General features: G+C 38.3%; 1 protein-coding gene across 1 annotated transcript in view; it reads right to left on the bottom strand.

Moving 5' to 3' along the window:
* The window catches only part of il1rapl1b (interleukin 1 receptor accessory protein-like 1b), a 313,259-nt gene that overhangs the window by 172,860 nt on the left and 113,826 nt on the right, over positions 1-26,573 (bottom strand). Inside the window, exon 5 of the mRNA XM_017458332.3 lies at positions 25,884-26,037. Within this exon, the coding sequence (XP_017313821.1) occupies positions 25,884-26,037 (154 nt within the window). The remainder of the gene's footprint in view (positions 1-25,883; positions 26,038-26,573) is intronic.

Here is a 26,573-nt window from a genome sequence, read left to right as displayed (position 1 = left end):
AACCTAAACGACAAGACTAAAAACTGGCAACCATGGTAACTGGCAGTAATGTAATAACACTAGTTATAAATACAGACCAAGGGAAAGGAATGAGTATATAATCATGTAGAACAATGTGTAGAACAAAGTCAATTGGCCAGTGTGGCTAAACACATACAATATATTATTTGAGTCTGGCTAGTCTCTTTATATTCTTCACCATGAGCTGACATTGTGCTAGCAGAGTTATTGATGGCTTTGCCCTTTTTTTTTTAACTTAACTTTATTTTGATGTTTTGTCAGTGATTCTGCATACCTATGTTCCTGATTCGGAAAAGATTGTCTGTCATCCATGCACCCTAATTGGAATTGGGGTTGTAGTTAAAACAAAGATAAATAAAATTTTATTCACAGCCATATCATTAAAGTATTATTTTTTTGTTAGTGGAACGTTTTCTTCTTCTCTTCTGGTTGTTGTGTTCACTGGCCTTGTTACTATTTTATTATATTTATTTATATATTATATATACTATTTTATATATGTTGACTGTATGCAAAAAAAAAGTTAATTAAACCTTCATTTTTTATTAAGTTTCAGTGTTTTCCCATGGCTGTAGTATTTAACATATGACCATAATTATACTCATTTGTCTGCTAAACTGCACCGTGACCAACACAAAACAATTCCTACCATAAACTCTGATATATACAAATAACAATTTGTCCAAAAATAAAGATGTAGTTAAATAATATTTTATTGCAGTTGAAACCTGTCAAATGACCCTTACTGTGTGTGACTCCTGCAGGCCTTTGCGAGTATTTTTGTTTTGGTTTGGGTTTTTTCCCAAAAAATTCATAACAGCTACATAAGCTGATATTTTTTCTTTGGATCTTGATGAACCATTGCTACTGGAAATAAATATTGGGGGGGGGGGGGGGGGGTTTCACACAAAAATGTTTGTATGGACGATGGAGTTAAAGGAAAACAACTTTGTGTTTTTACCTCTGCAAACTACAAACATCTTACCACTAATGAGGAACAACTCCTATTACCACGAAAGCAGTCACACACACCATTTACACACACACACACACACACACACACACACACACACACACACAATGTTCTGTAGCACCTTATCGTCTGTATTCAGTGGTTGCTTTGCCCTTTAACAGTTACAACTGTTTAGTTAACTCTGTTCTCTGTGATCCAGCACCGACCAATTCAGTAAGAGAAGATTACTGAGACCTTTCTGAGACAACCTTGAAAGAACTTCAGATCATGCACACTTTTTGTTTATTTATTTTATTTTTCTTTGCATATGCAATAGTTTTTTTTAAAAAATAAATAAATAAAACCTCCATTCTTTTTCATTGAGGTGTGTGAGTAAACCACAGCTGGCATCCATCCATCCATCCATCTTCTACACCGCATATCCTTTTCAGGGTCATGGGGAACCTGGAGCCTATCCCAGGGAGCATGGGGCACAAGGCGGGGTACACCCTGGACAGGGTGCCAGTCCATCGCAGGGCACACTCACACACCCATTCATACACTACGGACACTTTAGACACGCCAATCCGCCTACCATGCATGTCTTTGACTGGGAGAGTACCCGGAGGAAACCCCCGCAGCACGGGGAGAACATGCAAACTCCGCACACAGGACCCCGGTGGGACTCGAACCCCCGACCATGGAGGTGTGAGGGAAACGTGCTAACCAATAAACCACAGCTGGCAGTTTAGTTTTTTTACTGAAAAGTTAACAGGATTTATTTAGTGTGAAGGCATAATCTTCCATAATTTTCATTTAATAGTTTCAAGAGAAAACATCTGAACTGAAATTAAACAGAAAAAAATTGTCAAACTGTTCATTTAAACTTTGTAGTTAAATGCTTAAAAAATTAAAACTAAATAGAAATGAAAACTCACGAGAGAATCTAAGTGGAACAATTGGAAAAAGGAATTGATAGCACAAAAGATGCTAAGTTAAATCAGCTTAGCATTTAGTCTACTTAACTTCAAATTTTAAGTTAAATTCACTCAAGCTTTAATTGCTCATTTTTTATCCTTTTAAGGCAGTCAGTTTCCTAATTTTTGTTTAAGCAAATTCAACATATCCAGGCTTACAGTGTGCACACATCCACAGCCGTCGAACATGGCCAAGTGCGTGGCTGTGCATCGAGTGCCTCAATTAATTCCTTTGTATTGGCATTGAAAAGTAAGAGAACAAAGAGAGGGTGGGTTGCTAAGGGCTGGCTATACCATTTTCAGACATCTTAGTTCATGTTTCATAAACTTAATTCGATTTCAAATGGACTAAAATGCCACTGAATGTTCGGAGACACTTGTCCTTATCCACTCAACACGTAGCCAAGTATTAAAACAGTTAAGAGGTTACTTCTTACTTGTTTGGAGGTGATTTGCAGAGTATTCTGGGCAATAAAAAAAACAACTTGGCAATTGAGCTGCTGTAATCATGTTTTTGTTACTACTGAGCTGGTGTCTGTGTCTTCCAGCTTGCACTGCGCTGACTTTGGAGCAGCTTCACCAAGACAATGGGCAAAACTCATAATGAGAGTCACAACCCATAAAGCAATCAGATTGGCCACCAAAATTTAATTAGCATAAAGTTGCTAAATTCTCAGCTTTGTCTGCTGTCCTTACCTGCTTCACACTTCCCTAGCTCCCACAATCCTCTGTATAGTATTCTAGAATTACTCCTGCAGCATCCTGCAGTTTGGAGCAGGGATACACATGGGGAGAAATAGCCTGTCATCCTGTCCTTAATTATTTAGATTGGTGTTGGACTCTCTGCATTTCCACCAGTGGGAAGGGAAATTGTGTTACCCAACCCCCAATAGATTTTCATTCGCTATAACTTGGATGAAACCACTGGTTTATTTCCAGTTGTATGATTACGTGTATGCAAGCTAATGCATTAATATGAATTTTTATTTAATGCATTTCTGCCAATTCCTTGTCAGTGTATATAAGTGTTTTAACGACAACTCAACATTTCCCACCATTTACAATAATTTTAAACATTAAAACAACACAAATCAAGCACTTTTAAGTATATATACTACCATGTTTAGAAGATTATCACACATTTACAATGCAAACATGGTAAATGGTCTGCGCTTATATAGTGCTTTATAACCTTAGCGGCTCTACAAAGTGCTTTACACTGTTTATCATTCACCCATTCACACATACACGCCAAATGCTAGCCTGCCATCGGGAGCAACTTGGGGTTCAGTGTCTTGCCCAAGGACACTTCGGCATGTAGAGTCTTGTGGGCCGGGAATCAAACCACCAACCCTACGATTACTGGACAACCCGCTCTACCACCTGAACCACAGCCGCAATAAGTCAGATGATGGGAAATTATATATAGATCAGCTATAACATTAAAACCACTGACAAGTGAAATGAATACCATTGAGTATTATATTGGCACCTCCCAAGGGATGGGATATATTAGGCAGCAAGTGAACAAGGACCAAATTGTGATGGCTAGATGACTGGGACTGGGCGCATCTCCAAAATGGCAGGTCTGGTGGGGTGTTCTTGGTATGCAGTGGTTAGTATCTACCAAAAGTGATCCAAGGAAGGACAATCACTGAACCAGAGACAGGGTCATGGGCACCCAAGGCTCACTGATACACGTGGGGAGTGAAAGCTAGCCCATTTGGTCCGATCCCACAGCTCAAAGACTGCTGCGTATGGGGCTGCATAGCCACAGACCAGTCAGAGTGCCCATGGTGACTCCTGTCTGCCGCTGAAAGTGCCTACAATGGGCAAGTGAATATCAGAACTGGACCACGGAGCAATGGAAGAAGGTGGCCTGGTCTGATGAATCACGTTTTCTTTTACATCATGTGGACAGCCAGGTATGTGTGTGTTGTTTACTTGGGGATGCACACATACCTGGGGATGCACACATATTTCCATAGTATGCACTATGGAAAAAAGGCATGCCGGCAGAAACAGTGTGATGCTCTGGGCAGTGTTTTGCTGAAACACATTTACAAGGCTGTTACTTTGACACAGACCAACTACCGAAACATTGTTGCAGACCAAGTACACCTCTTCATGGCAACTGTATTCCCTAATGGCTGTGGCCTCTTTCAGCAGGATAATGTGTAAGCATTGTTCAGGAATGGTTTGAGGGACATGAAAAGGTGTTCAAGGTGTTGACTTGGCCTCCAAATTCCCCAGATCTCAATCTAATCAGGCATTGGTTCAACCCCTGTTATAAATGTGCTCTATAAATAAAGGTTGAGTTGAGTTGAGATCTGTGGGGTGTGCTGGACATACAAGTCCAATCCATGGAGGCCCCATCTCGCAACTTACAGGACTTAAAGGATCTGCTGCGTTGCTGCTATGTGTTAGTGCCAGATACCACAGTACACCTTCATAGGTCTTGTGAAATCCATGATTCAATGGGTAATCACATGAACTCAGCACATGTACACTTGTACATGGAAGACCCCAGAATTTGCTGGAGAATAGCATCATGAAGAGCAAAGAGCTATCAAACCAAATCTGGGACAAAGTTATAAAAAAGGGTTTGGTTATAAGAAATTATCTCAAACTCTGAACATTCCACAAAGCACCATTAAATCTGTCATTTTAAAAAGGAACATGTGTGACTCTGTTTCGGGAAACCATCCACAAAAAGAAATCAGTGATTGGTAAAGGAGACTGCATTAGTCACAGAAGCAACCAAGATGCCAAGGGTATCCCGCAACATGATGCTAACACCACTATGCTTCACCGTGGAGATGGTGTTTTTAGGGTGATGAGCAATGTGGGATTTCTGACAAATATAGCACTTTATGGTAACGTCAAAACCTTCTTATACTTGTTCGCTGTGTCACCAACCAAACAGGATTTAACATGGCTTTCCACTCTTTCAAAATCCCAGCTTTATGTCCAGGCTATGATTGCCCTGTAAACAGAAACTCCCATCCAAGATATGGATCTACCCTGATCCTTCAGCTATCCTAGGTCTCTTGGTTGCTTCTCTGTCTAATGCAGAGATCATATGACACTTGAACTGCACACGTGTACACCATCTAAGTAATTGTGAATTCTCATGGCAACTGGTTGAACCAGAACTAATTTGGGGAGTTTCACGCCAATAAGCTTGAGTTAATTTCAAGTCAGTTTTAGTTCCAGGTTGTAACATTACAAAATGTGGAGACGTTCGGGGGGAACAGTGCCTTACATAGATGACCTCCAGTACTGTGGTTTTATGATGTCTTCTATCCGTATCTTGCTACACGTCAGTAATCACATATCACTGGTTGGCTGCTGTGCTTGTGAAGAAAATACTTCCCCCTCTTTTAGTGGGCCTATTTACTTCAACCAATGAAACACTTAAGGTGGAGTAACTCCAACTACTAGCAAGGACCCTCTATAGAAAATGAATGGAAAGTGCTCCATGCCACTGCACTGTGAATGCACTGAGTATTAAGCAAAATTAACACTGCTGCAAAGTGCTATCATTAAGAGGTATAAGACTTAAGGATGAGCTCAGTGTGGAAATTTAAAAAAAAAAAAAAGCCTACAGAGACTGCTTTACAGAGATTAAAGGTAAAGGAAAAGGTAAAAATAGGGGAGGAAACTGCAGAGGATTAAATACTGTCTTAAATGAAAGATACTGAGTAAATGTAATGCATCATATGAATGCTGTGGAAGTATTAGTGGCATTGCAAGGCAGCCTGTCTGCTACCACATATGCTCCGAGACCTCCATCTTTCACATGTTTATGAAAATGAGTGCCTGAGTCAATGACAAATAACTGTAATGCATCAAGTATGGACAAGTATGCCCTCCTCTCCTTTCCTCATTTTAAACCCTCGCTTTCTCTTCCCATAAGGATTAAAATATATAGCTCTCTCTCTCTACTCTACGCAGCCAGAGATCCTTTCAACTGAGAAACAACAATCAATATTAGGCACATTATTTAAATGCGCACATTAATATTTTGGGTCCGAGCCATAGAGCTTGTTATTCCTGAATGCTCCACTCACAGAACACATTTTTAGTAAAACTGTCATTAGCTCTTTATTTCTAGGCTGTTTGTTTTTGGATTATAGAGTTTTGAAGTGAGTAGTCAAATCGGCTTAGAAGGAGAATAACTCAATAATGAATATCATCAATTTGATAACGCTGGGTTGTGAAAAAAATAAATAAATACAATTAATAAATAGAAAATAAATAAAAACAGTAACCCCCAACCCATCCCCCCTCCTCCCGGCTATGCTTCATGTACCCCAGTTTAAGAAACTCAACTCTACACTAATCCCTCATTCTATATCCCTCCTCCATCCCTCTACATCCTCCTCTCACACTCACTTTCATCCTTTACTCACTCTGCTTTGAAGGAGCTGCATACAAGGACTCGCTCTCTCTCTTCCTATAACTCCCTGTGCTTTAGTGTGCCAGTCTACCTGCCTTCTACAAAGTCCTTTCTACAGAACTGTTCCTCTCCCATCGTCTCTACCCCAACAGATCCATAATGCATATACAAAAATAAGGCATACATTTTTGGTATTTTCATGACCTTTGATGCAGCTGACAACCTGACATTGACCTAAAACAAAACATATCAATATTTTATTGGTAGAACCCAGCAGCGGGCTGATATAATCACTATAAGTCATATAAATGTGGGTTTTTCTGTCTTTTTGTGCTCTTCTGGATGTTTACTTTAGAGCAGTGTCTATAATCAATAATTCCTTATCTCTATGTGGCATTCAAATTGGTGAGTGTGGCATTTAATTAGATTTGTTAGATATTTTATGATTCTGTTAATTATACGATGCTGCGTGTGTTATGACACATCAACTATCTGATTCATGTTTAATAGCCTCAAATGAGTTGTTCTTATTTGTTATGGATAAATCGAATTTGTCAGCAGGGGACAACAAAGCATAAATTCATTAGGTAGTCCACCAGGCAAGTTTCAAATCTAATGTCCACTGTTTGGGTTGTCTGGAAATCTAATTCACTAGGCTAAAAATTCTTAGTTAATAAGGGTAACAATTATGGTAATTGTAGTAAGCCAGTTAAGTGCATTAATACATACATAAATTAATATGCAAATCCCTGCATAGACCACGACTCGACCAGTCATTATCCTTTTCTAAGAAAGAGTCTGTGGTAGCACATCAGGTTTACACCACAACACAAGTCATTGGCCGGCATTTGGCTATGAGCTGTGGTGCTTCCTCTTCACATTGCATATAAAAAGGTCAAGCCTTTATTTTTTCTCAAGTTGTGTAACATTTAGGTGATTATGTGTTGTGCTAGTTAAGACAGTTATTACAGCATTACTCTTTACACTGTACTTTATTTTATTCAGTTTCATCAGTGCCTCTATATTCCTGTGTGTTCAACCTGTGATTTTGAAAAGGTCATATGTCATCTGTGTATGCTAATTAAGCTGCCTAGAAAAGGCCGATGTGTGTAGAGTAGCAGGCAGAGGGATTCAGGATGAGCAGCGAGTTGTAGTTACAGTACAGCACTGAGCATCACACCACCGTGACTTTTGTTTTTGCAAAAGTCAATAGAAAAAATGCTGATGACCACTAGTCTACTGAATCTACCACCAAAGAATTAAAAAAACAACAAAAAAACAAAACTAATAGCCTGGACATGCAATCTTCATACCCCAGACAACTGATCTGTCCACCCATGGGTAGTGATATTTAGTTAGAATTTGAGGGAAATGTCCTATTTATATTGAAGAGTGGTGACGTGTGTAAGAAACGAGACAGCATTTAAGCCTTGTAAACAGTGAAAACTACCACTTTGCCCTAGCAATTAAAGTGAGTCCTAAATGGAAGTAATGTTAGTGCAATTATGTACCAAAATGAGATTAAAATACCACTGTGCAAGCGAATTTTGAATGGCACACCCCGTTTTATGGCACTTTAAATGTGTACAGTGCTGTGAAAAAGTATTTGCCCCATCCTGATTTCTTCTGTTTTTGTGTGTCTCATACTGGTTTTAGATCTCATCATGGTTTTAGATCTTCAAACAAAATACAACATAAAACAAAGTCAACCTGAGTAAACACACAGTACAGTTTTTATTTATTTTATTTTTTATTGAAGCAAAAAAATGATAATTATCCAACACCTATCACCCATGTGAAAAACTAACTGTACCCGTAAACTTCAAATCTGGTTGTGCCACATTTAACAGCAACAACTGCAACCAAATGCTTCTTAAGTCTTTCACTTACTTCTAGGACTAGGATTTACTCCTACGCTTTGGATCGTTGTCTTGCTGCATAATCCAGTTACGCTTGAGTTTCAACTTACGGACAGAAGACCGGACATTCTCCTTTAGGATTTTCTGGTAGAGAGCAGAATTCATGTTTCCCTCAATTACTGCAAGTTGCTCAGGCCCTGAAGTAGCAAAGCATCCCCACACCATCACACTACCTCCACCATGCTTGACCGTAGGTATAGTAGAATTTGTTGTTTGGTTTACACCAGATTTAACAGGACTCATGTCTTCCAAACCATTCCACTTTCCACTTATCAGTCCACAGAAAATTCTTCCAAAAGGTTTGAGGATCATCAAGGTGTGTTTTGGCAAAATTCAGACGAGCCTTAATGTTCTTCTGGGTTAGCAGTGGGTTTCACCTCATCACTCTTCCATGGATGCCATTTTTGCCCCGTGTCTTTCTGATAGTGGAGTCATGAACAGTGACCTTTATTATTGCTGTCCTCTTGGAGGAATTTTGGAAGCTCTGCCAGTTCTGGGAAGATTCACTACTGTGACAAGTTTTTCCATTTGGAGATAACGGCTCTCACTGTGGTTCTTTGGAGTCGCAGAGCATCTGAAATAGCTTTGTAACCCTTCCCAGACTGATGTATTTCAATCACCTTCTTCCTCATCATTTCTGGAACTTCTTTTCATTTTGGCATAGTGTGTTACTGGGGTAAGACCTTTTAACCAACTTCATGCTGTTGAAAAAGTTCTATTTAAGTGTAGATGTGATTGAACAGGGTTTGCAGTAATCAGGTCTGGTTGTGTCTCATCCAGCTGAACGCCATTATCAATGCACTTTCATAGATTTGGGGAATTAGTAATTATGGGGGCAAATACATTTTGTTATTGGATAGCTTTTTTGCTTCAATAAATAACATTATCATTTAAAAACTGTATTTTGTGTTTACTCAGGTTGCCTTTGATTTATCTTAGATTTTTTTTTAAAAATATCTGAAACAATTTAGTACAAGATATAAACAAATACAGAAGAAATAATAATAACTGTAAGTGCAGTCTCTTTCAATGCTGACAATAAAAATAGTAACTGAAAAAGATCAGAAAAATATTACTTAACCAAATGACCAATCTGCCATGTTACACAGTGGACTCCTGAAATAGAGCTGAAATTAGAGCCAATTCTGCCATTTTATTTCAATTTCTTACCAAACTTCTCTCACTCTTTTTGCCTCCCTTCTCTTACCCTATTCTTCTCTCTCCCTCTCTCTCATTCTCTCTCTCTCTGTCTCTCTCTCTCTCTTTCTCATTCTCTCTCTCCACTTTTTTTTCATGTTATTTCTGTCTCTCTCCTTCTCCCAGTCTTGTGCCTCTTCTACCTCTTTGACATATAGAATCACACATAATAAAAAAAAAGGAAGCTGAAACATGGCAAAGAAAAAACTCCTGTAACACCAGAATGCACTATTCATTATTTTTGACTCAGTTACCAGGGCAACAGAGGCTTGATGGACATCTCTAAACTTCCAGAAAGTGCTGGCATGTGTTCTCATCTGAGAGAAGAGGAGGACACAGATGGAAGTGATATTACTGAACTATTTAACTGTGGTTTATGGTTATGAGCGCTGATGCTAATGCCTCCAACCTGGCTGCTGCAGCTTGGGGATGACTGTATTGCACAGTCACGGAGGATTAACTGAGTTATCTGCACGACATGCAATAATGTAGCGATTGCTATCACCCCACTTGAGACAGTGAAAGTTCTGCATTCAGAGGGATGAGTCATCACTAAGGAACTCACAAAGGCTCCAACACAGTAGCAAGACATTCAGAAAGCAAAGAAAGAAAATCATTATAAAACATTGACATTAAATATTGATCTTTATGTGGGGTGGAGCTTTACAGTCCTTTCACTAAGAGGAAAAGGTTTTGTGAAGACCACACACACACACACACACACACACACACACACACACACACACACACACACACACACACACAGAGGTTGACAAATCATGAATTTATTAGCTAGTTGGTAGCTAATGCAAGGTAATAACATACAGTAAGATGAGCTAGTTAGCGAGTGCATTAACACAGACTGAGGGAAATGAACATCGTGTTTGGGCCTTCAACAAAAAGTCAACAAGTCTTTGGCTAAAGTTTCAGCTATAAGCTGTAGTGTTGCGATGTATGCATGCTAAATTATCTGACTAGTAAAATTGTTATACTATCAACCTCTGTCATGCGTCTGTTGATGTGTGTAATGCATCAGTGGGATTTAGAAATACGGAAACAAATCAAGGTATCACACCACTGCAGAGTGCATTACTTTTGAACATTCCTACATACATTTGTTTTGTGAATAGGAATAAGTGTTCATTTTCTTCCGAAAAGCCCTGAAGATGAAATCTGTTTGTCTCTCGTGATTTGGCCACCTCTGAACTAACTCAATACTGCTTTAACTAGTCTTTCTTCCTTCCACACTGCACATATGAACTGAAAGACAGGAGAATAATATTTGTTCTGAAAAGCCCTTATCTAACACTCTATAATAACCAAAGGCAGCACAAAAGAGTCCCAATATGGTCACACGAAGGACGTCTTGCAATGAATTCGAGTTTTGTAGTCCTTTTCAGAGGAAGGGCCACTTTAGTCACCAAATTATACACTATCAATTAAAAGTGCAATTATGTTCTACAATCCTTCATATGGTAATCAGTCAACCTGAGCAAAAGGCATGGAATGACCTCCATAATAACAGCTGGAACGAGCGAGAGAGAGCGAGAGAGAGAGAGAGAGAGAGAGAGAGAGAGAGAGAGAGATCAGAGCAGCCTCCTGAGGTGAAGAACACATTCAATATGCATGTACAACATGCCACATTTTTCAAATGATTCAATAGAATACATCAATAAACAAAGATCTATCCAAGTCTGTATTTTGTATGTGAATTGCATGTAAATGTAAATTCTTTGGATTTAGTCTGAGCAATGCAGAGTACTGCAAGAGGTGCAACATGAAGAACATTGAGAAGGTTCTGATTTTCCCCAGGCTAAACCTAGCATAAAGTGGATCAATACTTCACTCAATTTCTTAATCTTAGACCTACATAATCAATTACTGCAGTATGGCTCACCAACCTATCTCATTTAAGAGGAATGAAAAAAAGGTTGGTTGACTAACTGCTAAAAATAGCATTGTCACAACGAATGAGAACAGATGATTGGGGAAAAAATAGTTCAGAATTAAAATCAGCTAAATTTGTATGCAGGTAGCACTTCTTATATTGTCATTGGTATTGTCTGGTATTGGTATGTTTTGCTATGTTTCAATAGTAAAACATAATTCTATAAGATTGTAGTTTGTGTCCATTGAAGAAAATATTTACCTTTAATTGTTGGTTTTTAATTGTTTCCATCTGACTCTGTATTTTTTTGCTAAAGTTTTATATTCATTCGTGTATTCTATTTCATATACTGTGCATGATAAACGGTTTATTGCTCTGTCTCTAAATATGTTGTATTACTTATTCCTTGTATTTTGGTATGATGGGACAGAATACATCGAGGTCAGAGGGGATAATACGCTATGGCTCTGCCAGCCATAGGCCTGCTTCTCTCTTATCTTCTCCCTCACTCCATCTCTTTCTCTCTGCTCTGTACATAAACTGCCCTCTAAATCCTGAGCTGAGCTGGTGAAAATATTCTGAAATTATACTTCTAATAGTGAAAAGGATGATCCGAAGACACCCCAAAAAGTCTAAATGACCAATAAATTGAACGTTCACTTCTTGTTACTGTGATGATGGAGAAAGCATCATGCTTTTTTCTAGAAATTCAAAACACTTTATATAGTAGGGGGCGGGGCGGAGGGAATCTCCTCAACCACCACTAGTGTGTAGAATCCACCTGGATGATGCGACTGCAGCCACAGAGCATCAGAACGTCCACCACACACCAGCTATTAGCAGAGATGAGAGAGTGATGTAGTAAATTCAGAGATGGGGATTATCAGGGGATGATAGAGTTATACCCCTACACTTTACTATAGAGTTATACCCCTACTCTTTATTATAAGTGTCCTGGGATTTTTAATGACCACAGAGAGTCAGGACCTCAGTTTAATGTCTCATCCAAAAGACAGTGCTATTTTTACAGTATAATGTCCCCATCACTATACTGGGGCATTAGGCCCAACACAGACCACAGGATGAGCACCTTTGCTGACCTCCCTAATACCACCTCACTAACTCCCCAGGAGGTCTCCCATCCAGGTACTAGCCAGGCTCAGCCCTACTTAGTTTCAGTGGGAAACCAGGCAAGAACTGCAGGGACATATAGCTCTGGCAATTTTTTTAATTATTTTTTTTTCATCCATCCATGACTTGAAAGTCACATATGTTAATAAAGTCAAGAGAACAGCAATAGAATCTAAAATAATTTTATTTTAACATTACATCACAAAAGCTAGGGAAACCATATTCTGGTTTTCCAAAAAGAGGACAACTTCTTTTTGGGGAGGGAGGGGGGTCAAAATAGCTTTCAAAACTGAAACAGACACACTATTAGCATCACATAAATATACATAAATAAAATTGGCTTAGCTCTGCCCACATTTGACATTTTTTCCTACATTCTTTTGAATGTCAATGGAATAATTAAATATCAGATGCCACGAGTGAACCTTCTACCATCATTCACATATTTTAATGACCATGTAATACTTAGCAATATGAAAACATGAAATTAAAAATGACCTTATATAGCCATGGCCATTGTGTCGACTCAGGACAGCTGTCAGTTGCTGCTACTGTTTAATGTTTAACTGTTTAATGAAGTACACAACCTTCACCTTTGCTCGTTCACTGAGTGGAGGATAATGGTTGAGAGGCAGGAATTTGGCCAATAGTTGCTGCAAGTCTTTTAGAATCGACCAATCTGTGTGCGAGCAGGTGGGACTTACAGACAGGGGTTAAAGCAACGCAAATATGTGCACATGTTGCAGTATTAGACCATAAACACATCGTAATGAAACTAAAGCCGAATCCTGGACATTTTCTCAAATTTAGACGTTTTTTTAAGGGCCAAAAAAGAGGACATGTTCGGGAAAAAGAGGATGTATGGTCACCCTAACAAAAGCATTTCAGAGAACAAATTGAGTTAATTTCTACCAAATGCACCAGGAGGTTGTTCATGTGAGGCACAACTGGCAAGCAAGAACCAGAATTATAATCAAGCAGCTGTCTATACTGTGTTGTGTCAAAAGATTAATTTCTTTGGTGTTAAATGAAAAAAAAAAATCATCCTGATAGTGTTCCCATTTTTTACAAAATGTACCTGTAATCTGATGATTTCATTTATTAATGTAACTGTAACGGATTACAGGTACCAGTTTTTTGTGTCCTGATCTTGTATCCTTGTATCCCATAATGCCGTTACATGTATTTCGTTACTCCCCACGCCTGCCCATTATACATCGACCCTAAATGTGGAACTGTGAGCAATCTTGAGAATTACATTTGGACTTAAGTTCTGAGTGTAAGAACAAGAAATGCTTCATGTACCTTGTAATGTGCTATAGAGATCAGCTGTTGTTCCACGGAGCTAGGACTATCCTGAGCCAAGATATTGAGCTTATATATAACCAATAACAAGCTACAAGGCGTATTATCTGATCTGTCACCAGACCCATTAGTTCATTGTGAAATATCACTCCTAGCTAATCACTAATGATGTTACTAAGCCTTTACTACTGAGTTCACTCTATTCTAGTTTTGATCCTCTTTGTTTAGTTTATTGAACTGCTTTGCCTATTCTAGCCTGATCACCTGAACCATTACCTGTTTTATGACTTTGACTCTATCTTTGCCCTTTGGATTTATCTGCTTTGCCATTTGCATCAATAAAACCTGCATTCGCATCCAAACCCCTGTCCTTGCCTGACAAGGTCAATGTACTTTTATTATGTATGGCCTTCCCCAGTTTACAAACACTTGTACAGCTACGTTTTCCTTCCCTTCTGGAAATTGCTCTAGAGAGTAATGCTCAAAATGATCTGAATTAATGCAAATGCATAAATATGTCCATTTCCTTCCATGTGGAACTCTTTTTCTAACTCTTCAAATGTTAAGTACTGTATGTTTTATAACAGGGTTGGTGAACTCAATTTCTGCCCAGGGCACATCAGCATTTTCCTGAGCCCTTGAAGAGCCAAAAACCTATACATATAATCATTTATTATTATATGTGCATCTATCCTCTAATCTGATCATGGTTAGCAGTCAGTTTATCATATTTGTGTTTTATAATGATGACAAAAATTATTCATACCGTATAATATTTTTTTTTACAGCTGCTGAAATCATAGGGTTTTTCTTCACATGCTCTCCATCAACTCTTCGTAGACTGCTGCACTGTGATGCATTAAATCAAAGGCCAATTAACACTGGACACATTTCTGAAGTGGGTCACATGCTGCAGATACACTATCCATTTTAACCAGCATTGCAATCCACAAAAGATGCACTGACACACTTCCCACAATTCCACTTTCTATGCTGTAGGAATGCTGTGTCATGTTTAAGTGGACTGTGTTGTAAATACAGCAGCCCGAATGTAATTTTAGCTGGTTTCCTGTCGTGTTGGTGGCATGGACTGAGCATGTGTGATGTGACCAGAAAGCACGGTGCTATACTCTATTACATTTAGTGTGAATTCTAGGTGATACTGCTCCAGCGTGAAAGTGTTGGGTAGTAGACAGTGCAGTGAAAAAATATTTGCCCCTGATTTCTTCTGTTTTTTGTGTATATCTCATACTATGGTCTGCACTTATATAGCGCTTTTTTAACCTTACCGGTTCTACAAAGTGCTTTACACCGGTTCTCATTCACCCATTCACACACACTCACACACCAATGGTAGTGGAATGAACTTCCAACCTCAATCCGGACCGCAGAATCTCTCACCATCTTCAAAACACAGATAAAGACCCACCTCCTCCATGAACACCTCACCAACTCATAATAATAGTAATAATAAGAAGAAAAATGGCACTCACACCTCTACTCTGTGCACTTTGCTTCTTCTGGAACTCAATTAATGGATCTGGTATGGTAGCACTACTTGTATTGTTCTCTGCTTGATATATCGCTTTGCTTGTATTTTTCTCATTTGTAAGTCGCTTTGGATAAAAGCGTCCGCTAAGTGAATAAATGTAATGTTATGTAATGGTAGCAGAGCTGCCATGCAAGGTGCTAGAAATAGTTTCAGAAATTAAAACAAAATCTATGATAAAACAAAGGCAACCTGAGTAAACACAAAATACAGCTTTTAAATGATAATGTTATTTATTTGAAGCAAAAACATTATCCAATAACTAAATGTATTTGCCCCCATAGTTACTAATTCCCCAAATCTATGAAACTGCATCCACAACAGGGTCCAGCTGGACTAGACACAACCAGTTCAATCACATCTACACTTAAATAAAACATTTTCAACAGATTGAATCAGAATGAGCTTTATTGCCAAGTATATTTACACACACAAGGAATTTGTTTTGGCAACAGGAGCTACCAGTGCTGGAAAAAATGTAATATCATACAATATATATAAAAATAAAAAATAAAGCAATAAAATTAAATATAATACAATACAATACAGTACTAAAGACATAGCAAGACTAGACAGGATTATGTGTGTACAGATATGTGCAATGAAAGTGGAATGAATGTACAAAGATATATAATGTAATCATTATTTAAAGGGATTAAATTATTGTTGTATTAAATGCACAATGAAGAGACCTTGTTACAGTTTTAATTGTTCAGGTGGGAGATTGCCTGAGGGAAAACTCTGTTCTTGTGTCTGGATGTCCTGCTGCTCAGTGCTCTGTAGCGCCGACCAGAGGGAAATAGTTAAAATAGAAAGTGGGCTGGGTGCAAGGGGTCCAAAGTGATTTTCTTAGCCTTTTTTCTCATGCTGGAGGTGTAAATTTCTTGGAGGTTGGGCAGGAGGGCACCGATAATTTTCTCAGCAGTCCTGATATTCCGTTGTAGTTTCCTTCTGTCAGATTTGGCAGCTGAACCAAACCAGACAGTTATAGAAGTACACAGGACAGACTCAATGATGCCTGAGTAAAACTGTATCAGCAGCTCCTGTGGCAGCTTGAGTTTCCTCAGCTGGTGAAGGAAGTACAACCTGTGCTGGGCCTTTTTCAAAATGGAGTCTATGTGAGCGTCCCACTTCAGGTCCTGAGAGTTGGTAGTGCACAGAACCTGAATGACTCCACTGCTGCCAAAGTGCTGTTCATGATGGTGAGTGGGGGGAGTGCAGGGGGTTCCTTCTGAAGTCTACTGTCATCTCCACTGTTTTGCATGTGTTCAGCTCAAAGTTGCTGTGACCGCACCCGGAAGCCAGCCATTCAACCTCCCGTCTGTTTGCAGACTCGTTACCGTTGTGGATCAGGCCGATGACTGTGGTGTGATCTGCAAACTTCATGAGTTTAACAGAGGGGTCCTTCGCAGTGCAGTCGTTTGTATACAGGGAGAAGATCAGAGGAGACAGAACACATCCCTGAGGAGCACCAGTGCTGACAGTGAGGGTCCTGGATGTGAGCTTCTCCAGTCTCACTTACTGTTGTCTGTCTGTCAGGAAGCTGGTTATCCACTGATAGAGAGGGGTGGGAACGGAGTGTTGGGTCAGTTTGTTTGAGAGCAGTTCAAGCATGATGGTGTTGAAAGTCAAACTGAAGTCCACGAATAGGATCCTTGCATATGTCCCTGGTCTGTCGAGGTGTTGTAGGATATAATGCAGTCCCATGTTGACTGCATCATCCACAGACCTATTTGCTCTGTAATCAAACTGAAGGGAGTCCAGCAGAGGTCCAGTGATGTACTTCAGGTGGGCCAATACCAGTCTCTCAAATGACTTCATGGCTTCAAACCAGGGTTTTTTTTTTTTTTTTTTTTGGGGGGGGGCAGCTGGTCAGCACAGGCTTTCAGACAGGTATGTGAATCACCATCTGGGCCTGAAGCTTCCCTAAACATCAGTGGGTAAAAAGGTCTTACCCGATAACACTCTATGCTGAAGTTGAAATTCCAGAAATGATGAGGAAGGTGATTGAAATACATCAGTCTGGGGAAGGGTTACAAAGCTATTTCAAAGGCTGTGGGTCTCCAAAAAACCACAGTGAGAGCCGTTATCTCCAAATGGAAAAACTCAGCACAGTAGTGAACCTTCCCAGAAGTGTCCGACCTTCCAAAAGTCCTCCAAGAGCACAGCGACGACTCATCCAGGAAGTCACAAAAGAGCCAAGGACAACATCAAAGGACCTACAGGACTCTCTTGAATCAATAAAGGTCACTGTTCATGACTCCAAATAATCATGACTCTATCAGAAAGACACGGGGCAAAATTGGCATCCATGGAAGAGTGGTGAGGTGAAAACCACTGCTAACCCAAAAGAACATTAAGAACAAAACACACCTTGATGATTGATGAGTCGAAAGTGGAACTGTTTGGAAGACAGGGATCCTGTTACATCTGGTGTAAATCAAACACAGAATTCCACAAAAAGATCATCATGCCTACGGTTAAGCATGGTGGAGGTAGTGTGATGGTGTGGGGATGCTTTGCTACTTCAGGGCCTGGGCAACTTGAATAATTGAGGGAAACATTGATTCTGCTCTCTACCAGAAAATCCTAAAGGAGAATGTCCGGTCTTCAGTCCGCAAGCTGAAACTCAAGCGTAACTGGATTATGCAGCAAGACAACGATCGAAAGTGTAGGAGTAAATCCTAGTCCTAGAAGTAAGTGAAAGACTGATCTCCAGTAATTGGAAGTGTTTGGTTGCAGTTATTGCAGCTAAAGCTGGCACAACCAGATTTTAATTTAACCCTCCTGTTATGTTGAAAAAAGTTACATCCATTATGTTATGGGTCAAAATGACTTCCACAGATTAAATGCACAAAAAGTAGCAAAGAACAGCTTAACACAGTAAACCTTTATCATGGCTTATCTGAGACCACAAAAAGAAAAAAATACTTGCATATACAGTATCTCACAAAAGTGAGGACACCCCTCACATTTGTGTAAATATTTGATTATACATTTTCATGTGACGACACTGAAGAAATGACACTTTGCTACAATGTAAAGTAGTGAGTGTACAGCTTGTGTAACAGTGTAAATTTGCTGTCCCCTCAAAATAACTAAACACACAGCCATTAATGTCTAAACCGCTGGCAACAAACGTGAGTACATCCCTAAGTGAAAATGTGAGATACTGTAAGTTCATGACCCTAAATGAGGAAATGTCAAAGAGAAAAAGAGCGATTAACTAGTATTTCAGACATGTCAAATGTGGAAATGGTTCAAATTGACCCATAACATAATCGGAGGTTTAACGAGGGCAATACGTTTTTGCTTCAGTAAAAATAATAATAATAAAAATTGTATTGTTTGTATTCAAGGTGCTTTTGTTTTATGTTGTATTTCATTTGAAGATATAAAACTATTTTTACACAAAAACAGGAGAAATCAGAATGGGGACAAAAACTTTTTCACAGCACTGTATTATGTGCACATCAGATGTTTTTTTGTTTTTTTTGCAGCTAACATATAAATGAGGTACTTTGCCATATTTGTGTGAAAATACACATATCTGTTACTCTCTACCTTATAGTAATAACAATCTACACATTTACACACTGTCTACCTGTGTTAAAGTTGAGTGAATATATTCTACAGGAACATTTTAGTTCTCGCTCCACAGTTGGAAGTTAATGCTCTGAATATGCACAAACTGAATGTTACTGTGATTTCTGTAACGAAATCCTGGCAGATCATGATACAACTCATGCTGTTAAAATCCCACGCTGTGCATGTCAAACATTTCTCATCTTGTGACCCTCAAAAAAGCTATTTAAATAACCTAGAGGCAATCATATCCTGTCTTGGTAAATGGCAGATTCATTTAGAATATAACAATAAGGAAAACTCTCTGGCCCTCACTTTTGTCACGTTATGGAGGCTGAGACGGAAGCAAGTGCAGGTATGACAGTTTAACGAAACAACCACCACAAGTCCAAAGGATTAGGCAGAAATCAGTAAACACAGACAGGCAGAGGTCAGGCAAACAGTCCAAACAAGGCAAGGCAAAAAGACGAGTTCGAAAACAAGAACAAGGTCAAAACCAGAATAAAGAAACACGATATAAGGCTCGGTAAGGACAGAGACAAGGCAACTGAGCATATACTTCGCCAAGAGTGAATGCATATAAAGTCCTTATAAGCTGTGATTGTGATTGTGCAGGATGGGAAATGTGGTCACTGGTTTGCTGTGATATGAGTCACCATTGACTGAAATTTGTAACATGTTTTTGCTATTTGGAATAATAATAATAATAATAATAATAATAATAATAATAATAATAATTGCTCTTCTGCTGGCTTAAAAAATAGAAAAAATGGAAAATATAATAAGTCAAAAGAATGTAGTTGGTGTTCAAAGAATATTAGTTAACAATATTTAGTGCTGAAATTGGCCTTTAAGAAAAAGCCTGGGGCATCTTGAAATAGTAAATTTGAGACTGTTTGTTTGACGTGTAACCTGCAATTATAATTAATATTCCAGGAATCAATTGCACAAACAAAATGAAAATTGATCTGAGTGTAGGTTTGGATATTCTCAGTGATAGATAATCTTTAATTCTGTCCCTCCTTTTCAATAGCACTGTCGATAAGGTGTAAATGGTAATTATTCACTGCATTGGTGACATGACATTTTAAAAGCTGCTATTGTGTACATTGAGGCATTGTGGCTAGGCAGCATGAAGAATGTGAACCATTCTAGAGAGAGAGAGAGAGAATGAATGAGTGGTGCTTGGCTAATGCAGTCCTTGCATCACGTGTAGTGGGCAGGGAAACACTCGTTGTTGTTGTGGAAAACTATTAGATTTTGACTTGAGAAATGAGATTTGTGTTTAAAGGCAGCAAGTGACTTTTATTACAGGTGATGAGACTGTTTCTGATGATGATGCTGATAATCAATGTGAGTTAACTCATTTCCCATTGTAAACTTGCTAATGCTTAAAATTTACCAATAATGTTTTTGTTTTTTTTTCATAAATAGATTAGGTTATAAACGTAGGCAAAGTCTTTTCACTGTGGCAGTGGTAGCTCAGTGATTCAGCACTGCCAAGCTCCCACTATTGGGCCCTCTGCTCCAGGGGCTGACCATGATATGTGAAGAAAAGAATTTCACTGTACTGTAATGTGTCTGTGACAAGTTAAGGCCTGTTTTTCCTTCGTAGTAACAAGATTTTAAATTATTATCAATTTACTTAGGTTTGAGATCCAAAAAGTTCAGTTCAGTAAAGTCTTAAGAAATAGGTATACTAGAAGATATGAAAATTTGACCCAGACACATGGATACAAGGATTTTAAACAGTTTAGTGATTTTAACCAAGCTGGTTCAGTAAATAAATATTTTTTCATTCAACTAAAGTGCAAAAATTGTTCAAAAGCCCGAACAGAGCTGACAATCAATGTAAGCCTGCAATAACTATTCCAGAGCCTGCAATAATCTAGACTACAGTGCCCTCCATTAATATTGGCACCCTTGGTAAATATGAGCTAAGAAGGCTATGCAAATTTGTCTTTATTGTTTAACCTTTTGATCTTTTGTTTAAAAATTCTCATGGATATCAAACAATTACAAAGAAATCACACATTTAACAAAAAAAAAACTTTGTTAAATATAGGTGTGCAACAATTATTGGCACCCTTTCAGTCTATACTTTATGCTACCTCCCTTTGCCAAGATAACAGCTCTGAGTCTTCAACTATAATGCTGATGAGGTTGGAGAATACATGCTGAGGGATCTGAGACCGTTCCTCCATACAGAACCTCTCCAGATCCTTCACATTTCGAGGTCCACGCTGGTGGACTCTCCTCTTCAGTTCACCCCACAGGGTTTCTATTGGGTTCAGGTCAGGGGACTGGGATGGTCATGGCAGGAGCTTGATTTTGTGGTCAGTAAACCATTTTTGTGTTGATGTTGATGATGTTTTGGATCATTGTCCTGCTGGAAGATCCAACCACGGCCCATTTGAAGCTTTCTGGCAGAGGCAGTCAAGTTTTCATTTAATATCTGCTGATATTTGATAGAGTCTATGATGCAATGTATCCTAATAAAATGTCCAGGTCCTCTAGCAGAAAAACAGCCAAAAACATTAAAGATCCACCTCCATATTTAACCGTGGGCATGAGGTACTTTTCCATATGGCTACCTCTCTGTGTGCTCCAAAACCACCTCTGTGTTTATTACCAAAAAGCTCTATTTTGGTTTCATCTGACCGTAGAACCCGATCCCATTTGAAGTTCCAGTAGTGTCGGCAAACTGAAGACTCTTGACTTTTTGGATGAGAGTAGAGACTTTTTTCTTGAAACTCTTCCAAATAACTTGTGGTGATGTAGGTGACTTCGGATTGTATTTTTGGAGACTTTTTGACCCCAAGACAGACATGTTCACAAGTTCCTGAGGTCCAAATCCAAGTCAAGTCTCAAGTCTTTGAGGTGGAGTCCAAGTCAAGTCTCAAGTCTTTATTCTATTTTTAACAATAGTTGTTTCACTTTACCATCCACTGTGAGAGCTTTGGAGGGCTAAAAGGTGTGGCGCTCAAAAATAATGGTTACTCTGAACTCAATTTGTAAGTAATTTTTTTGGAAATTCAGTTTGAAGCAATTTTAAAGCAAGACTAGCTTGATTACCTTCCCTTCAAAGTTCCCTTCGGAGGGTGATTTATACCATTTGGAACACAGACTGTCACCACAAGAAAAAAAATGAAAATGACATGGAAGATCATTTATTGTCTATCTAAGATCATCTATTAGAAGAAAGGATGTTAATTATCCTGTTTTCGTTCTTGTTTCCTCCTTACACTTTGTGGTATTGAAAAAGTGAATGTGCCACCGAGAGGGGGAGATATAGAAATGCTGTTAAAGAGACGCGAGATATTTTGGATTGTTACTCTTCAGACTTTATCACCTATGGGCATGAACCATGAAGCATTGTTTAATGTGATGCTATAGAGTCATGTTAATTTGTTTATGTCCATTTGTCTAGGTAATTTGTAAATTTTTGATGTAACCCTTTTGTATGATGATGTGGTTACAGTGATGTATTTTGTCACTGATTGTGATTGGTAGTGATGGATCATTGCAGTGATTAGTCATGTGTTGATTTTAAATGAGACTGTGTTGAACAGATTGTTTGTATATGCCTGATGAAGGTCATGGGAATGAAACATTGTGAATAAAGCTATTTTGATGTGTGCAAGTACTGTTAGCGTGCAGGATTTTTTATTTTTTTTTATAACAGAACTTTTCCCATGGGTGATGAACACGTGCCTTCCGATGCGTCACGCGTGTGTATAATAATGCTGGCTTGGTGTGTTTAGAGATGTATTGTTGTTATATTTGCTGCTGCAGCACATACTGATACAGAATGAATGAATGAGGAACAAATACAAAAATGTGGTGTTTGATGCTGTCGTGTGGGGTAGTAAAGAGAGAACGCAATCAGTAATGCCAAAATTCGTGTGTTTTTCATGAGTTTCTGTCTTCAAGTCCAAGTCAAATCTCGAGTCATTTTTTAGCAAGACACAACTAACTTTGTGTAACAAAGTAACACTGCAGTTCTTCAGCTGCGATCCTTGGAGATTTTTTGGCCACTCGAACCGTCCTCTTCACAGTGCGTCGAGACGATATAGACACACTTCCAATTCCAGGTCGATTCATAACATTTCCAGTGGACTGGAACTTCATAATTATTGCCCTGATGGTGGAAATGGGCATTTTCAATGCTTGTGCTGTTTTCTTATAGCCACGCCCCATTTTGTGAAGCTCAACAAACACATATTTATACCCCTGTGAAACAGGAAGTCCTGGTTGAACAATTTCCTGTTCCTAGTCACCCAGGTGTACTTTTTAATATATATATATATATATATATATATATATATATATATATATAATGTTAATGGGAATATACTTCAAATATATTTTTCTCATATGAATTCATAAGGGTTCCAATAATTGTTGCACACCAATATTTAACAAAGACTTTTTTTTTAATCATTCGGATAAACCTGTGATGTATTTGCAATTTGCATGTTTGAAATCCATGAGAGCAGAGTATTTTAGTGAATTTCTTGAACAAAATATCAAAAGGTTAAACAATAAAGATCATTTTCCACAGCCTTATTTAAACATATTTGATATTGATATTTATCAAGGGTGCCAATATTAGTGGAGGGCACTGTATGTACACCACTACATTTAAATATGAAAGTGAACTGTAAATGCAGTAACACGAGCTAAAATATTGTCCAAAGGCCCCTTAAATCTGTATTTTATCCAGCCGATTCTACACCATGTTCTTTTCAAAAGGAGACACGGACTGCAGTGAAAGTTTTCTCATTCATGCAATAACAGCCGTGAAATATTTAAAGTGGAAAGGTTTAATTACTCCACAGACAGCAGACAATCAGTCAGTCACAGCTGAAATACTAGATTTGAGTTTTTTATGAAGACATTAAAAAACAATAATAATAAATAAATGTCAAAGACTGGCCTAACCTTAAAAATTGCTCTATTACTGTTAAAACAAGAAAGTTAACACGACAGAAGGAGCTGCAGGAAACAGTCAGTTTTACCTTTTCAGTTTCACTCGTCAGTAACAATAAGATTAAGTAATTACCTCGAAACACCTGTCGTACGTACCTGTATACACATGAAAGCCTAAGCCGGTCTGACTCAGCTTTCAGCCACTCACATTAGAGGCAGCAAATCACTAATTACATGTCTTCTGTTTATTCTGACATTATGGTCTAAGTTGAGAGAGCAGAACTACTGAAGTATCTAATGAACTGTTCCACTGCTTAGCAATTACAGCTAGCCGAAACTGGTGCAATATGGGAGCATTAACAATGTCATCATCCTGATTACAGCGCTCACGTCTTACTCCACAGAAAGGAAAAACGAGGTCTTGGACTTAATTCATGGCAGTGTTTTGGCAGTGAAATTTGCTTTATAACTATAAAAAATGTTCGCATGTGTTCTTTTTAAATACAAACCAAGTTATAGTGTGTTTATTAGATCAACTAGTTGACACATAAGACCTGGAGCTTTTCACAGCTTTAGACACAGCTCAATAAATATCTCAGTCAAGCATTAACTCTGTATGAGATCAAACTCAGTATTTAGTAACTATAAGATTTGGCTCTGTAGAGGAGAACTCAAAGCTACCTGGTATAAATAAACATTTTGGGGAGAAAATCTACACGTGGTTGCCTGTAATACAGGATAAATTGGTTGTAAGGTTATTTTTGTAACTATATTATAGGATAGCAATACTATATGTCATCATCACTGAAAGTCAGATATCACATTAAAATAACCTCCAATCATTCCTTTTCTAGAAAAATCCTGCAGGCAGAATGAAGTCACTACTGTATATAAACAATCACTCCTTCTCTGTTCTTTAAGCGTTGGAGATTGTTAACTAACAAAATCAGGATGACAGTTTGTCAGTGTTGACGGTTTCTTTGGTCAACAAACAGAAAAAAAAAGAACGGTTGATCCAGCCGTGTTGCAGCGGCTGTTTAATATCTTATAGATCAGTTTCTGCCATCTTTGTTGACTTTGTAATCGAGTTAGATGTTGTTTCTCACTCTAGATGTTTAGACGTTTTGGTTCTAGCAGTTCAGACTGCAACACAGTGTCTTAAAAGTGGGGAAACGTCAGCATCTTTGCATACAATAGAACAGTAAATAAAAGTTTTCAGACATAAGGACTAGCTTAAAGGGTTTTAACTATTTATACTAAATTAAACTTTTACTGATTGTTCTGTGTAATTCATATCGATGTTCCTAATGTCTGAATTGATTTCAGAGTGTTATAAAGATGATACTGTTGAATTGTCCTCTCATCATTAAGATTTATATGATCTAGTCCAGAGATTTTCAGCAAGCAACTTTTCGCAAGCGACTCCTTTAATTGTAAAATAAATTCCACAGACCCACTGATTTAAAATTGAAAATAGTCCAACAAATCAAATATTAAGCTACTTAATTAAATGTGTATAATAATATCTTGGTTATTTATTGAAGCCATAGAGCTTTTTTTTCATTTCTGAACATTCCACCAATAGCGTGACATGTTCTGAGGTTCTGAGGTACTGAGATCTGGCTTAAACCCACTGGATTCAAGTGACCAGTCATACAGCATTAATAACTATAATAACTAAATAATAATTATAATAGCTTGATTGTAGTGGATAGTGTGTTACACCACTGTAAGAAAAGGAAAATAAGGGAAATACTGGCTATGCTTTAACATTTTGAGAATCACTAAACTAGTAAATGCCTTAGTTACTGTTACTAAACTCATACATTTATAAGATTTTTTTTTTAACAAGAGATAAGATGCAAAACCGTCAGAGCATTAACAATATCTCATATGAAAATAAATAAAAAAAGGCAATTTTAATAATATACTAATGTGGTCATAGTCAACAACTCAGAAAAACACTTTTTACTTTTAATAATCCCGCACAAATGGATAAAAAACATATATTACAGCATGTCTTACCTGTGACTGATAATTCGGTGGTTCTTCGAACCAGAAAGTTTCCAAATGTTAGTTCACAGGTGTAATTTCCAATGTCGTCTTCTCTCACGTCCTTAATCGAGAGCATATCTTTCCTCTTTACAATGCTTTGTCGCCACTGTTTGGGTTTACACTCCTTTTTTTTGAGAGAAAGGAGACAGACGGAGAGAAACACAGTAGTGTTATAGAAAATGCCATTCATGATAGCCCTACATACAAATTTCAATGAGCTGACATGTTCATAAATTGACTTGAAGTGGGAGGTCCCTGAGTGACTGCAGTACAATGAGTGCTGTAAAACTTCAGAAGTGACAGTTTTGACAACAGATCTGTTTTCAGTTTTTAGTGCTGGCCTGGGAATCTCTCTCACTCTTTTTCTTTCTCTCGCCTTCACTATACTCAGAGTAACAATATTCAAACGTGTTCTAGGGATCACCAGAGCTGTTGGCAGATGCTAGATAAACTCGTATCACCTTCTTCCACTTTATCGCCTCAAAATGTGATGTGTAACATATCTAATATGAGTAGAAGGAACAGCAGAGTAGTGAAAGATGGGAAAGTCATTCCATTCGGAGAGAGACGTGTAATCTGTTGCACTGCATTACATGGATTCACATGATCGTTTAAATAGACACTGATTATACTGTTGAGGTCAAATCAGACATTAACCTT

Source organism: Ictalurus punctatus, chromosome 27, assembly GCF_001660625.3.
Source record: "Ictalurus punctatus breed USDA103 chromosome 27, Coco_2.0, whole genome shotgun sequence".
Taxonomy (NCBI): domain Eukaryota; kingdom Metazoa; phylum Chordata; class Actinopteri; order Siluriformes; family Ictaluridae; genus Ictalurus; species Ictalurus punctatus.
This window is presented reverse-complemented; position numbering and strand designations above follow the sequence as displayed.